The sequence below is a fragment of the Martes martes genome (assembly GCF_963455335.1).
Source record: "Martes martes genome assembly, chromosome: 16".
In the NCBI taxonomy this organism is placed as follows: domain Eukaryota; kingdom Metazoa; phylum Chordata; class Mammalia; order Carnivora; family Mustelidae; genus Martes; species Martes martes.
This window is the reverse complement of record NC_137904.1, coordinates 21,001,707-21,014,692: the sequence shown is the minus strand read 5'-3', so window position 1 is coordinate 21,014,692 and position 12,986 is coordinate 21,001,707. Positions and strand designations below refer to the sequence as shown.

General features: G+C 46.6%; 1 protein-coding gene across 1 annotated transcript in view; it reads left to right on the top strand.

Annotated features, from left to right (window-relative positions):
- The window catches only part of VPS53 (VPS53 subunit of GARP complex), a 135,074-nt gene extending 124,763 nt beyond the window's left edge, over nt 1–10,311 (top strand). The window contains exons 20-22 of the mRNA XM_080826206.1: nt 4,929–5,066; nt 7,036–7,140; nt 7,659–10,311. Of these exons, the coding sequence (XP_080682332.1) occupies nt 4,929–5,066; nt 7,036–7,140; nt 7,659–7,829 (414 nt within the window). The 3' untranslated portion in view covers nt 7,830–10,311. The remainder of the gene's footprint in view (nt 1–4,928; nt 5,067–7,035; nt 7,141–7,658) is intronic.
- The last annotated feature ends 2,675 nt before the right edge of the window (nt 10,312–12,986 follow it).

The following is a 12,986-nucleotide window of genomic DNA, read 5'->3' as shown; positions in this document are numbered from 1 at the left end:
TTTACTGGATCACTAATAACATTGAGTATCATTTCAGATGCCTTGTGAGCACTTGAGTTTCTGCTTTTGTGAATTACCTGTTCAAATCTTTGCCCCACTGTTGGTGTTATTATTACTGTTGGGGTTTTGCTGGCCTTTTTTATTGTTGCTGATTTGTAGGAATTGTTATATATTTTGAATACTGTTCCTTTACCAATATCGCAGATACCCTTTTCTGATTTGTGTTTTTCCTTTGCTTCTGTATCTTTTGATCTAGCCTCATTTTAAGGTAATAGATTTTTTGATCTGTCCTGTTTCCCATTCTTCTCTATCTATAAGTAAGAAGAATAATCTGTTTTCTTCTGAAAGTTTTTCTTATCATATCTAGGTTTTTAATCTACCTGGGATTTAGCATGCTTATTCTTCAGAGGCATGTATTGGGTTCCCTCGGAGCAAGAGCAGTGATCATTTCTAGTGGGCTCTGAGAAGTGTTCTGATGCTGGGCTCCTCATGTAGGCCTCAAGCAGTCTAACCTCATCTCTCCTATGCTTAGTACTTTAGTTTAATTTAATTTTTTAAAAGATTTTTTGGGCACATGGGTGGCTCAGTCGGTTAAGCCTCTGCCTTTGGCTCTGGTCGTGATCTCGGGGTCCTGGGATCGAGTCCCACATCAGGCTCTCTGCTCAGTAGGGAGCCTGCATCCTCCTCTCTCTCTGCCTGCCTCTCTCTGCCTACTTGTGATCTCTCTCTCTCTCTGTCAAATAAATAAATAAAATCTTTTAAAAAAGTAAAAAAAAGATTTTTTTTATTTGCTCATTTGAAAGAGAGTAAGAAATGGAGAGAGCACAAGTTGGGGGAGAGGCAGAGGGAGAGGGAGAAGGAGACTACCTGCTGAGCTGGGAACCTGATATGGGTCTCGATCCCAGGACTTGGAGATCATGATCTGAGCCAACGGCAGATGCTTAACCATCTGAGCCACCCAGGCACCTAACTTAGGTATTTGACTGTAAGCCCAAGGCCTTTTCAAAAAACAGATACTGGGAGAGTTAAGAATTTTCATCTCTGAAAACCAAGAAGAGCCCCAAATGCCCTAATAGTTGAATGACTGACAGTTTGACTAGCCACACTACCACATGGCATTCTTCTTTCCTTCGTGTAGCTTCCTTGCCGGGTTTTTTTTTTTTTTTAAATCGAGGCTTTAAATTTTTTCAGAGCAGTTTAAGGCTCACAGCAAAATCGAAGAGCAGGTACAGAGAGTTCCCATATGCTTCCCTATCCCACAAAAGCTTAGCCTCTCACCCATTAGCAATGGCCTGCCCCAGATTGCTACATTTGTTCCAACTGCTGCACCTAAGGTGACATACCGTCACCACTCAGAGTCTGTAGTTTATGTTATGGTTCACTCTTGTTGTTACATTCTGTGGGTTCAGTTTATAGTGACATGTATCCATCATTATGCTGTCATACAGAGAAGTTTCACTGCCCTAAAAATCCTCTGTGCTCCACCCATCTATCCCACCACCACCCCCAGTTCCTGGCCACCATAGTTTTTTTCCATAGTTTTGCCTTTTCTAGAAGATCATGTAGTTGTAATCACACAGGGTTTTTTCACCTAGTAGTAGGCATTTAAGGTTCCTCCATGTTTTTTCATGGCTTAAAGCTCATTTCTGCATAGTGTTGAAATTCAATATTCCATTACCACAGTTTATTCAGCTACTAAAGGACATCCTGGTTGCTTCCGAATTTTGGCAATTATGAATAAACCTGTTAGAAACATTTGTGTAGGGGCGCCTGGGTTGCTCAGTCGGTTAAGCAGCTGCCTTTGGCTCAGGTCATGATCCCAGGGTCCTAGGATCGAGCGCGGCATTGGGCTCTCTGCTCAGCAGAGAGCTTGTTTCTCCCTCTTTCTCTGCCTGCCGTGCCCCTTGCATCTCTGTCAAATAAATAAAATCTTTTTTTAAAAATGTTAAAAAAAAAAAAAAGTTTCACCATCAGAGCAGTGGTGGCAGTAGGACTGCCACCCTTTGCCACCTGGGGTGGGTATGTGATTCTCTTCTCCTAAACTGTTGGAACAGGCCAGAGTGTATATGCCCTTTGAGGCTTCAGCCATTTCCCTGCCACCTGGTTGCCAACAGCACAGCTGCTTAACAGTGCATGTGGAGTCAGCAGGAAACAGTGTGAACTTGAAGCCAACACTGTTCCACAGCATGTATCCGGGCGGCAGGAAACAGAGATACAGTGTCCTGTCCACCTCATCATCCAGCGCACCTGTCCATCATGTGACACACCTTCATCAGCAAGTTAATTCAATCTCTAGAGCTTTGATTTTGTCATCTATAAATGGGAACAATAAATGCCTATAGGGGAGGCTCTTGTAAAAATTAAATGAGATGAAACATTCCAATCATCTCTCCCAACACTTGGTATGCAATCAGGAAAGTTAATATCCTTCCAAACAGCTGGCATCCCAGAGAACAGAAGGAAAGAAGGAACAAAGGAACAAAGGAAGGAAAAGGCAGACTTGTATCTTGTTACCAAGATACTGATGTTTAAATTTGGTTTCTCTCCTACATCCTCACTAACATCAGAGAAATTAAAAATACAGCAATACTGGGCCACCTAGCTGGCTCAGTTGGTGAAGTGTGCAGGTCTTGAGCTCAGGATCATGAGTCTAAGCCCCAGGTTGAGCATAGAGCTTACTTAAAAAAAAAAAAAAAAAATTTAGGGGCGCCTGGGTGCCTCAGTCGGTTAAGCATCTGCTTTCAGCTCAGGTCATGATCTCAGGGTCCTGGGATCGAGCCCTGCATCAGGCTCCCTGCTCGCCTGGAAGCCCGCTCTCCCGCTGCTTGTGTTCCCTCTCTCTCTCTGTCTCTCTCTGTCAAATAAATATATAAAATCTTTTAAAACAAAATTTATGTATATATCAAGTTACCATTTTGTGCCTGTTGAATAAGCAAGAATTTTATGACCGTCTTCAGGGCTGATGAGGAAGGGTGTAGCCTGCACTCCTGCTAGATACGTGAATAGGTGCACATTCCATTTGAAAAGCAGTTCAAGATCTGTATCAAGAACCTTACAATGTCCTTATCCTTTGATCTGTCCTAAAGACTCTCCTAAGGAAATGCCTTTGATAGACCTAGAATTAGTATGTACAAAGTTGTTCGCCACAGCATTCATTGGTTATAATAATAAAAATCTAGGAGTGCCTAGGTGGCTCAGTCATTTGTGTCCAACTCTTTTTTTTTTTTTAAGATTTTTAAAATTTATTTGACAGACAGAGATCACAAGTAGGCAGAGAGTCAGGCAGAGAGAGAAGAGGAAGCAGGCTCCCCGCTGAGCAGAGAGCCCGATGTGGGGTTTGATCCCAAGACCCTGGGATCATGACCTGAGCCAAAGGCAGAGGCTTTAACCCACTGAGCCACCCATGCACCCCTATGTCCAACTCTTGATTTCAGCTAGGTGGTGGGATCAAGCTCTACATCGGGCTCTACACTCAGTGCAGAGTCTGCTTGTCCCTCTCTCTTCCTCCCCATGCTCGTTCTCTCTCTGTCTCTAAAATAAATAAATAAAATCTTAAAAATAAGTAAGTAAATTAAAATAAAGTTATGTACACACACACCATAGAGTATAAGTAGCCATTAAAAATAATTTTTAAGGGGCGCCTGGGTAGCTCAGTCATTAAGTGTCTGCCTTTAGCTCAGGTCATGATCTCAGGATCCTGGGATGGAGTCCCACATCGGGCTCCCTCCTCGGTGGGGATACTGCTTCTTCCTCTACCCCTCCCCCTGCTCATGATCTGTCTCTCTCTCTCTCTGTCTCTCACTCTCTCAGAAATATAAAACCTTTAAAAAATAATAATAATTTTTGGGCGCCTGGGTGGCTCAGTTGGTTGGGCGACTGCCTTCGGCTTAGGTCATGATCCTTGGGTCCTGGGATCAGGTCCCACCTCGGGATCCCTGTTCGGGAGTCTGCTTCTCCCACTGACCTCTCTCCTCTCATGCTCTCTCTCTCTCTCAAATAAAATCATTAAAAATTTTTTTTAAAAATAATAATAATTTTTAAGACTGCCAAGATGGGAAAATAAAATACAAAAAACTTCATATATTAACTGGGAAAACCAGGTTATAAAACTGTATATATACTATGATTCTAATATAAAACTGTATGTATACTGTGATTCTAACTTGGCGGGGGGGGTGTATTTATTTATTTATTTTAAAGTAGACTCCGTGCCCACTGTGGAACCCAACACGGGGCTTGAACTCATGACACTGAGATCAAGAGTCAGATGCTTAACTGACTGAGCCACCCAGGCACCCCTCTAGTTTAGTTTAGTTTTGTTTTGTTTTTTTATTTGACAGAGAGAGACACAGCGAGAAAGGGAACACAGGCGGGGGGAACGGGAGAAGGAGAAGCAGACCTCCCACTGAGCAGGGAACCTGATGCGGGGCTCAATCCCAGGACTCCAGGATCATGACCTGAGCTGAAGGCAGACACTCAATGACTGAGCCACCCAGGCATCCCTCTAGTTTAGTTTTGTCTACACACACATAGACCGGCAGGAATTCTACTACATCTTTTCTCTAGCTTTATTGAGATATAACTGACCTATAACATTGTGTAAGTATAAAGGTACAGGGTGTTGATTTTGTACATTTATATATTGCAAAATGATTACCACTGCAGCATTAGCTAATCCCTCCATCCTGTCACATAATTCCATTTCTATTTTGTGGTAAGAACATTGAAGATCTACTCTCTTACCAGCTTTCAAAGGGATATACCACATTTAACTGTGTCTCCCTTGTTTTTTCCTGGGCAGTAGGAGTTGTAACGAATGTTTTTATTTTCAAAATTCTCTCCAGTGCATTACATTTAAAATCAGGAAACTGTTACTAATCAGCATAGGTATACTAAGGGTTGTGTAATATGCTGCTTCATTCCCACAGCTGTTGCTGGACACCCATTCCCTGAAGATGGTCCTGCTCGATCTACCTTCCATTGGCTCACAGGTGGTGAGGAAAGCACCTGCCAGTTACACCAAGATTGTTGTGAAAGGCATGACCCGTGCAGAAATGATACTTAAGGTGGGGCTTATGTCTTCCTTGGGGTTTCTGTTAAAAGGGGCTGGTTATCTGGTGGCTTATTCCAAGTAGTACTGGTTTTGAAAGTACAGGTTAGGGTCTGTCCCTATCAGTCCCAAGGGATTGTCCACATTCCTTAGCTGAACTAGATTTTGACCTCATTAGATACTATTGAAAGTCAATAGACAGTTACTCAGGAGATCAGTAATTCTTTCTGACAAATGAATTTTTCGTTGTAAAGGGATTCTCTTGTAGTAGGATTTGGCCAAGATTGGAAATCAGGTGGGTTGTCGCCGTCAATCAGTGTCTCAGCCAAGGATCTCTTTGCTTCTCAGCAGGACTTTCCGGCCCAGGTGTCAGTTACTCCCTTCCCCATAAACCTCTTCAGCTTTCTGTATTCTGCGACTTTACAGGAACTCTAAACAGATGTTTCAGGGACTGAATCTAATCAGCGAATGGGCTCTCTAAAGCCCCATGTAACAAATTATTATATGTGGGTGATGATGTTGCGAATGTCTGAAGCCTTGAGCACCTGCATCTGATTTTCACCTGCCCTTGTTGAAAAGGGGGGTGAGGGGCTCTCGGAGGAGAGGGGAAGCCTGGAGAACAAATGAAACTATCATGAAGTGTTCCTAAAAGAGCAGGGCTTGGGGCGCCTGGGTGGCTCAGTGGGTTAAGCCTCTGCCTTCAGCTTGGGTCATGATCTCGGGTTCCTGGGATTGAGTCCCGCATCGGGCTCTCTGCTCGGCAGGGAGCCTGCTTCCTCCTCTCTCTCTGCCTGCCTCTCTGCCTACTTGTGATCTCTCTCTGTCAAATAAATAAATAAAATCTTTAAAAAAAAAAAAAAAAAAAAGCAGGGCTTGCAGGCTCGTTAGGTCTGTCTCCCAAACAGAATGACTCTCAAACGATGGCAGGAGTGGAAGGTAGCTATGGCACCTGAGACATCCATGGGACCAGGTGAGGGTCTGGCCTCAGGAAGTCGGAAGCAGCCTCGTCGGTTCACCCACACAGCTGGCTTACCCACCGGGGAGGAGAACATTCAGCTTGCGAGCTATCTGCAGGGAATGTCTGAGTGAACGGGTCCTTGTCCCGCTGTGGTTCATTCTCAGGAGTTCACAACAAAACCAGTCCATGGCAGGAAGAAAATCAGACACTGCATTCCAAAACCAAAGAGGAATGAATTTGAGGCTCTCAATGCCATTAGTTTCCTTCTGTTTGTATATTAATCAATAGTTTAAATGAATATAGTTAAATGAAGTTCAGATTTTAAGTCTTGAAGAGTGAGGCAGCTTTGGGATTTTTGTCTTTTTGTCCTCATTCACTTAGTTTTTTTTAAAATTTAATTTGTTGTGTTTTTTTTAAAGATTTTATTTATGACAGAAAGAGGTAGTGAGAGAGGGAACACAAGCATGGGGGAGCTGGAGAAGGAGAAGCAGGAAGCCTGATGTGGGGCTCAATCCCAGGACCCTAGGATCATGACCTGAGCCAAAGGCTGACACTTAATGACTAAGCCACCCAGCTGCCCCATAACCCACTTAGCTTTATGACTTTTGCGACCCATCCCTCAGGGATGAAGGTGCCTCGGGACAGAAGGAGCAGGTATCGTGAACCCCTGTCTCAAAACAGGAGACTCTAACACGGTGTTTCACAGAATGGTCCCGATATGTAAAAATCGCCTGGGAACCAGCCTGGGCCTTCTGAGCTAAAGTCTTCAGGAGGGGGACATAGAAATCTGTACTCAAAAAGCAATCCAGGTGATATTTGTGATTTAGCAAATTTTAAAAACCATGCTGTCACTGAATTTGGAGATGAAATACGGCATCGGGACATTTCTGAGCTCAGGATTGCTGTCGCTTAAGGAGATCTTGCAGAATCCATTTCAGAGTCAGCGTGCAAGTAGGGAAAAAATGATCATCCGCCTTCCAGTCATGACTTCCCCTGCAGGCCTGCTCCTGTCTCTCTCCCCCGGTAGGTAGTGATGGCTCCTCACGAACCATTGGTGGTATTTGTTGACAACTACATCAAACTCCTTACAGACTGCAACACAGAAACCTTCCAGAAGATACTGGACATGAAGGTCAGTTCAGTGAGTTGTTTTGTCCACACTCACACATCCTTGTCACACTCTGGTTCGTAACTGGGGTGGGGAGGGGAGGAGGTTGGGACATGGGGTCCTGGGGAGCTCTCTCAAAGTACCTCTGCCTGACCCCATGCTGCAAACCAGATTCTAAGAAGTGTTCTGGGGAGAAAGCTCCCAGGCTGAATAAGTTTCTGATGCCACTGTTAGCTCCGTGCCCCTTCGAGGACCATGGCACCGTGGAGGCTGGGAGCAGAAGGAATGCAGTGGGGAAGGAGTAGTACCCTTCCACACTCTGTCCCTTCTCTCTCGACCCCTTCTCTTGCTCCTATTATCTGTTTTTCCTTCCTCTGCTTTTCTCCTGGGCTGCTCCTGGCCTGGGCTGGTAACTGCCCTCAATAAAGTGTTCATCATCCACCTGGAGTAATTATGCCATTTGCACAACCCTCTGCTGCGCTTTCCCCCCAGGCCTTTCTGGGGCCAGATTTCATGATTATCCTCCTTTGTCTTTCAATCAGGGGCTGAAGAGAAGCGAGCAGAGCAGCATGCTGGAGCTTCTACGCCAGAGGCTCCCCACGCCGCCTTCAGGTCCAGAAGGCTCCAGCTCCCTGTCCTTACTGGCCCCAACACCAGAACAGGAGTCCTCGCGTATCCGCAAACTAGAGAAACTGATTAAAAAGAGACTGTAGGAGCAGACACAGGGCACTTTTGTCCCCTGGTCCGTGATGCTCAGCACCCCCCCACCTCTCCTGTGCTCCCCCTGACTCTCGGATCATCTGTCTTGAAACTTCCTGGGACATTTGGGTTGTTAATGAGTTTTGCCCACGAGCTGTCTTAATTTGCGTCCTGATCAAGAAGCCAAGCAAGGGCAGTGTGAGGAAAAGTCTCCTTAGTTGATCCCAGATTCCTACAGCAGAGGCGGCGGTGGGCGAAAGAGCCCCACAGTCCACTTGTGTTCCTGGGCTGCTTTCAACCCATCCCATTGTCACCAGCCTCACTCCCCCACCTCTGCAGTCACATCGTCTGGCTTGTGGCCCCGTCTCCTGTGCCTGTGCAGGCAGCTTGGGTGAGAAAGCCTGGATCCCACCCTTTCCTCTGTCTGCTGCTGTTTGAGGTTACCTCTGCAGCCAGGCCCCAAGACTTGTCCTCTCGGCTCCGTGGGCTTGCCTCTGGAGGAGGTGGCAGAAAACAGGTGGAGGACATTGGCCTTGCCTTATAAAGGCAGTGGAGGCAGGAGCACTCTTCCTTGTAGGTCCATTTTCCTGGTACATAATTGTCGTGACTGGGCCAGTGCGTTCTTCACATTTCTCCATAACCCACAGTCCCCTGTCTGTATACGTCTAAGAGAAATTCCCACTGTCTCTCACCTGGGAATATTCTGTGTGTCCTCTGTGCTGTAGGGCTCCTTGCTTAGGGCTGGGGGTAGACCTGTATCTGTCCACTCACTGCATGATGTAAGCAGATTATTTTCTCCATATCTTTATCCCCACCCTGCTCCTGACTTCTAGGGAAGGGATGGCCTTCTGTGAAGAGAAACTAGGACATTTTCCTAGAAAAACTTGTCCTAGGCTTTCTCCTCAGATGAAGCTGTGGGACAGCGCAGGAGGCCTGGGCCCTCTAATCCCCTTCCTGCCTATTTATTTTCAAACCCAAATTACTTTCCAGAATGATCTGAAACAACAAAAGCAATGTGAAGTGCCAGAGTGACCTATGACTTTATTACTATCAGGAAAGAACCCAGGTCCATGGATACCTTAGGAGCAGAATGTTGGCCTTAAACACCTGCTCGGAGCCTGCCCCAGCCCGGAACACACCCTGACCCCTGGCCTGCCCGTCCTGTCCACTGGCGTGCAGCCAGCACAGCCTGGCGGAAGAGAACTGCCTCCTAGAACTGCGTCAGTCCTCACATCGTCCTGCAGCGCGAGAACAGGCAGGGTAGCCGGTTGCTGCCCTGATTTGCCAGGCTCGCTTGCGGGGGGCGGAGCTCTAGCTCCACATGACCGTAGCCTCAGGGCTGCCGCTGTTGGTGTGGGCCTTCTTCAGGAATTCTAAACAAGTTGCTCGCCAGGTGGGGAGAGAGCTAAGGAGGAAGGAGGAGCTCTTTACAGAGAATGCACATAACAGGCCTCAAGATAAAATTGGGATATCAAATAGCACGCAAAAATGAGTTTTCAGGATAGAGGAAGTTTCCTGAAAATCCATAAAACTTATGATAGCCACACAGGAGGGCACTTTAAGGTTTGAAAGTCAGACCAGGAACTGATCATTTCCCCCCTTCTTGTTCTCCAGTGCCCTTGCCTCTCCATTAACCTCCTCCCAGATTCAGTCCATCATCCGGGGCCTCGTTTCTTCCTCAGCTTCCAGGCTTCTCTTGCTTGTCCGTGTGACTCTTACGTGTGGAGCATCTCATGACTCAACAGCACGGAGAAGAAAGTGCAGCCCTCGGCTGAGCTCTCAGGAAAAGCTCCCTAAATAAGGGAAGGGGGGATAGCGTGGGGAGGGCATTGGGCACGCATGGGGTTAGGGGCTCGGCAGCCAGGCAAGACTGAACTGTCGTGCTGCTCTGGTGACATCCTTCCGCCCGTACTAATGGAGGTTAACCTTCTCTTCCTGCTCTAGAAAGGGGCCAATGGGCCCATCTACAAACGGCACCACCACTTGGGCCATCTGTCATCAACCTGGGGAGCTGGGGAAGCCGGCAGGCTCCACATGGTTCTTGTCACTCTCGGTGTTTATCAACGCACACTTCTCTTCTTGGTTCATTCCTGAAGAGTCATTTTCTGGACATCTCCATAACACATTGAGATGTCAAGCTGCTGTTTTCCCCCAGTTGGTGGTCACAGCCAGGGAAGTTGCTTTCTTGATTTATTACGTTGTCAGGAATCTCCAAGGAGCCAGCAGATGTCAGGAGGAGTTATGTTAAATGCCTCATTGAAGGGGTCTGAATGCTGCATATCCGTCCTCTAAAGACAGCGTGTTTCTCAGCTGAGGGTACGTGTCAGAATCATGCGAGGCCCTTTTTACACCTACAGTTGCCTGGAGATTCTGAATCAGTATGTTTGGAGTGGGGCCTGGCATAGAAGTTATTATAATGTTTACCCTTAAAGACCACTGCAATAAAATTAGATACGGTACCCATTTCTCCCCCCTCCCTGCTTTCTCTAAGTCCTTAAAAAAAAAAAAAAAAAAAAAAAAACTTTGAAGCCACTTTATGTGGGTAAAATAAATATTGATCATTTATAACTGAAAAAGAGCTGCTGTTCTTATTATGGACAGACTTCCTGCTGGCTGGCTTAGAGGGGCCTAGGCTGGAGAAAGTTCTGTTTGGATCATAACAGTGAGACAGGAACCACAATGGATAGAGTGTTTTGACCTCCAGGTTCAGTTCTGGAATTGAAATTGTCACCACTCCCCTTCTTCTCTTAAGGAACAAAGAACTAGTACCTAGGACTTTGCCTGGCCCCCCCAGAAAAAGGTGCCTGGTCTTATGCCTAGGATGACTCTTCAGTGCAGATCAAACGGGACTGAGAGCAGACTGCCAAAGACCAGGGTGACAGTTGTGGGGCCAATGGGGCGAGCAAGCAGGTCTGCGGCTGCTGCCTGATGTGGGGCTGTACGCTGCTCCTGGATTGCTGCTGGACAAGGAAACCTGGTTCCCTGTTTGCGGAATGCTAGGGAAAATGCCAAAAGGTCACAGCTGGAAATGTAATTCCTCTCCCTAGGAAGAGAAATCTCCAAAATAACTAACTTGCTGACGGTAAAAGCCAGTGTTTCACACTTCTTGTCTACTCCAAGTCAGATTTCTAAAAATAAAATCATTAGAACTGCATCGGGCCCCTTAAACAATAACCTTGGAAACATGGCCGCATGAAAAGCTGGAGCACAGAAAGAGTCGGTGTTGCACTGTATATAGCAAATCCAAATTTCCAGTCTCATTCTAGGATTTATCAAAATAGATATCCTCTCAGACCCTCAAAGTTGCCTACCTTTGGGAGGTATCAGTTTCCTTAAAATAAAGGGACTGCGTTTTGTGTAAATATCTTTCATTTCCCCCATCTGGAAGTGATTTCTTGGTGCATATTGGAGCATGAAGTACTACAGTTAATTAAAGCATTACTGGATGTCATTTGCTAGGGTGTATTTCCTCACTGTTGACAGAAAACAGAACGGACGATAGGAAGGAATCAGGAAGCCCGTGAGCCGTGGGCCCCCCGCAGTGTTTCCCCTGCACCCCTGGCCCTTTCCCTGACCACCGAAGGGACCAGTGCCTGAAGACAGCCCTGCTCATCAGCAGGGTCCTAGCATGTCTGGGCTGTGCCAGACACCTTCTATAAATATGTATAAAGTGTGCTGCTTCCAACTTGGAATCCTTCCTGTGCCCTGAATTTCTGTCCTGTTGACTTTCCCTTCTCCACTTTGCTGTTCCAGTCATAGCCTGCTTTTCCATGTGACTGCAAATGAGTTCTCTCCTGTCCACAGTGTTAATCCTGTTTCCTTAATAACTGGGTGGGCATTTTACAGTGAACTTTTTGGGAAGTCTGATGTTTCTTTCAGCGGTGGAAAATCTGTTGCAGCACTTCCATTCAGTTGGCTTGGAGATCATTACCTAGTTTCCATTCTTTATTTTCACCAACTCCCCCACTTCAGCAGGGTATGCAGAGATCAATCTGATGAAAAAAGAGACGTTTCCTTATAACCCTCTAGAAGGGCAAGGCGGGACGGTTCACCTGCCCGGTTCTCTTCCCTCTCAACCTCCATAACTGGGTGTTGGAGGCCCTGGAGAGCAGCATGATGGGAAGAAGGTGTCAAGACCTGGTCTCCGGGGCTGGTTCTGGCACTTTGACATCAAATGAGTCTTTGGTCCTCTGAACCTTAGTTTCCAGGGTCTGTAAAAGGGGATTCTAATGAATCAGGCTGTGTAGGTCCCCTAAGACTATGTGGCGTGCCCATGCTCTGTAAACTGTAAGGCAGTGTGAAGTAGGAAGCGTTCATTATCACTGGCCAAGCCCAAACCCCTGGCAGCTGGCCTGGCTGGATGGTGGCAGCCACAGGGCTTGTTCTGTCCCTGGACTGACTTGAACAAAACAGCCAGTGGGCTACATAACCATGCTGCTCTGTGCCGGCTGCCTCTGCCACGGGCGTCAGAATAATAGCTGGTCTTTGCCTTTTTAGGTCATGCCCGTGATATCCAACTTATTCAAAAGCTTGAGGACTCTCCAAACCCTCTCGTCCCCTTGCCCGAGCAGCTGCTATTTTCATAGCATTTAGGGATAAACCTGCAGACAAGGAGAAGAGAGCTTCCTCCCTCCCTCCTGTTGGCTGGGCTGCCTGTTGTGGAAAATGTGGCACGTTTCCTCTGAATGCAAATTAGAAGGTTTGCCAAAGGCTGCCTTCCAAACGAATTCTTTAGATACGGTGTCTGGTGTCCACAGACCAGATTTCAACTGGCCATTCATGGCAGGCAGGGACAAAACTCTCGCCTGCCCTCTTGCCTCCGCCCACCCCACCCCCTCACCTACAATAACCAAAAAAAAACTGCGCAAGAATATCTTGGGACAGGCTATTTATCACCAGCTATTTAGTTTACAGTTGCCTTTCAAAGTTTAGGCCTTTCTCAAGGCCAGCTGAATCCCTGTAATCCGGGCTTTCAGTTTCCTCTGGGGATTTTGGTACAGAGAGTGCTAAGTGATAGAGCGATATTAAAGTTAAACAGGGTTCAGTGCTTTGTCCCCTGGGAATGTTTATCACCTAATCTGAGGACTCTGGTAGCTTCTGCTCAGTAATCAAATGGAATCTGTATGCTTGCCGGGCCTCCTCCTGTTTGGGGTAATTTTTCCAAAAGTGAG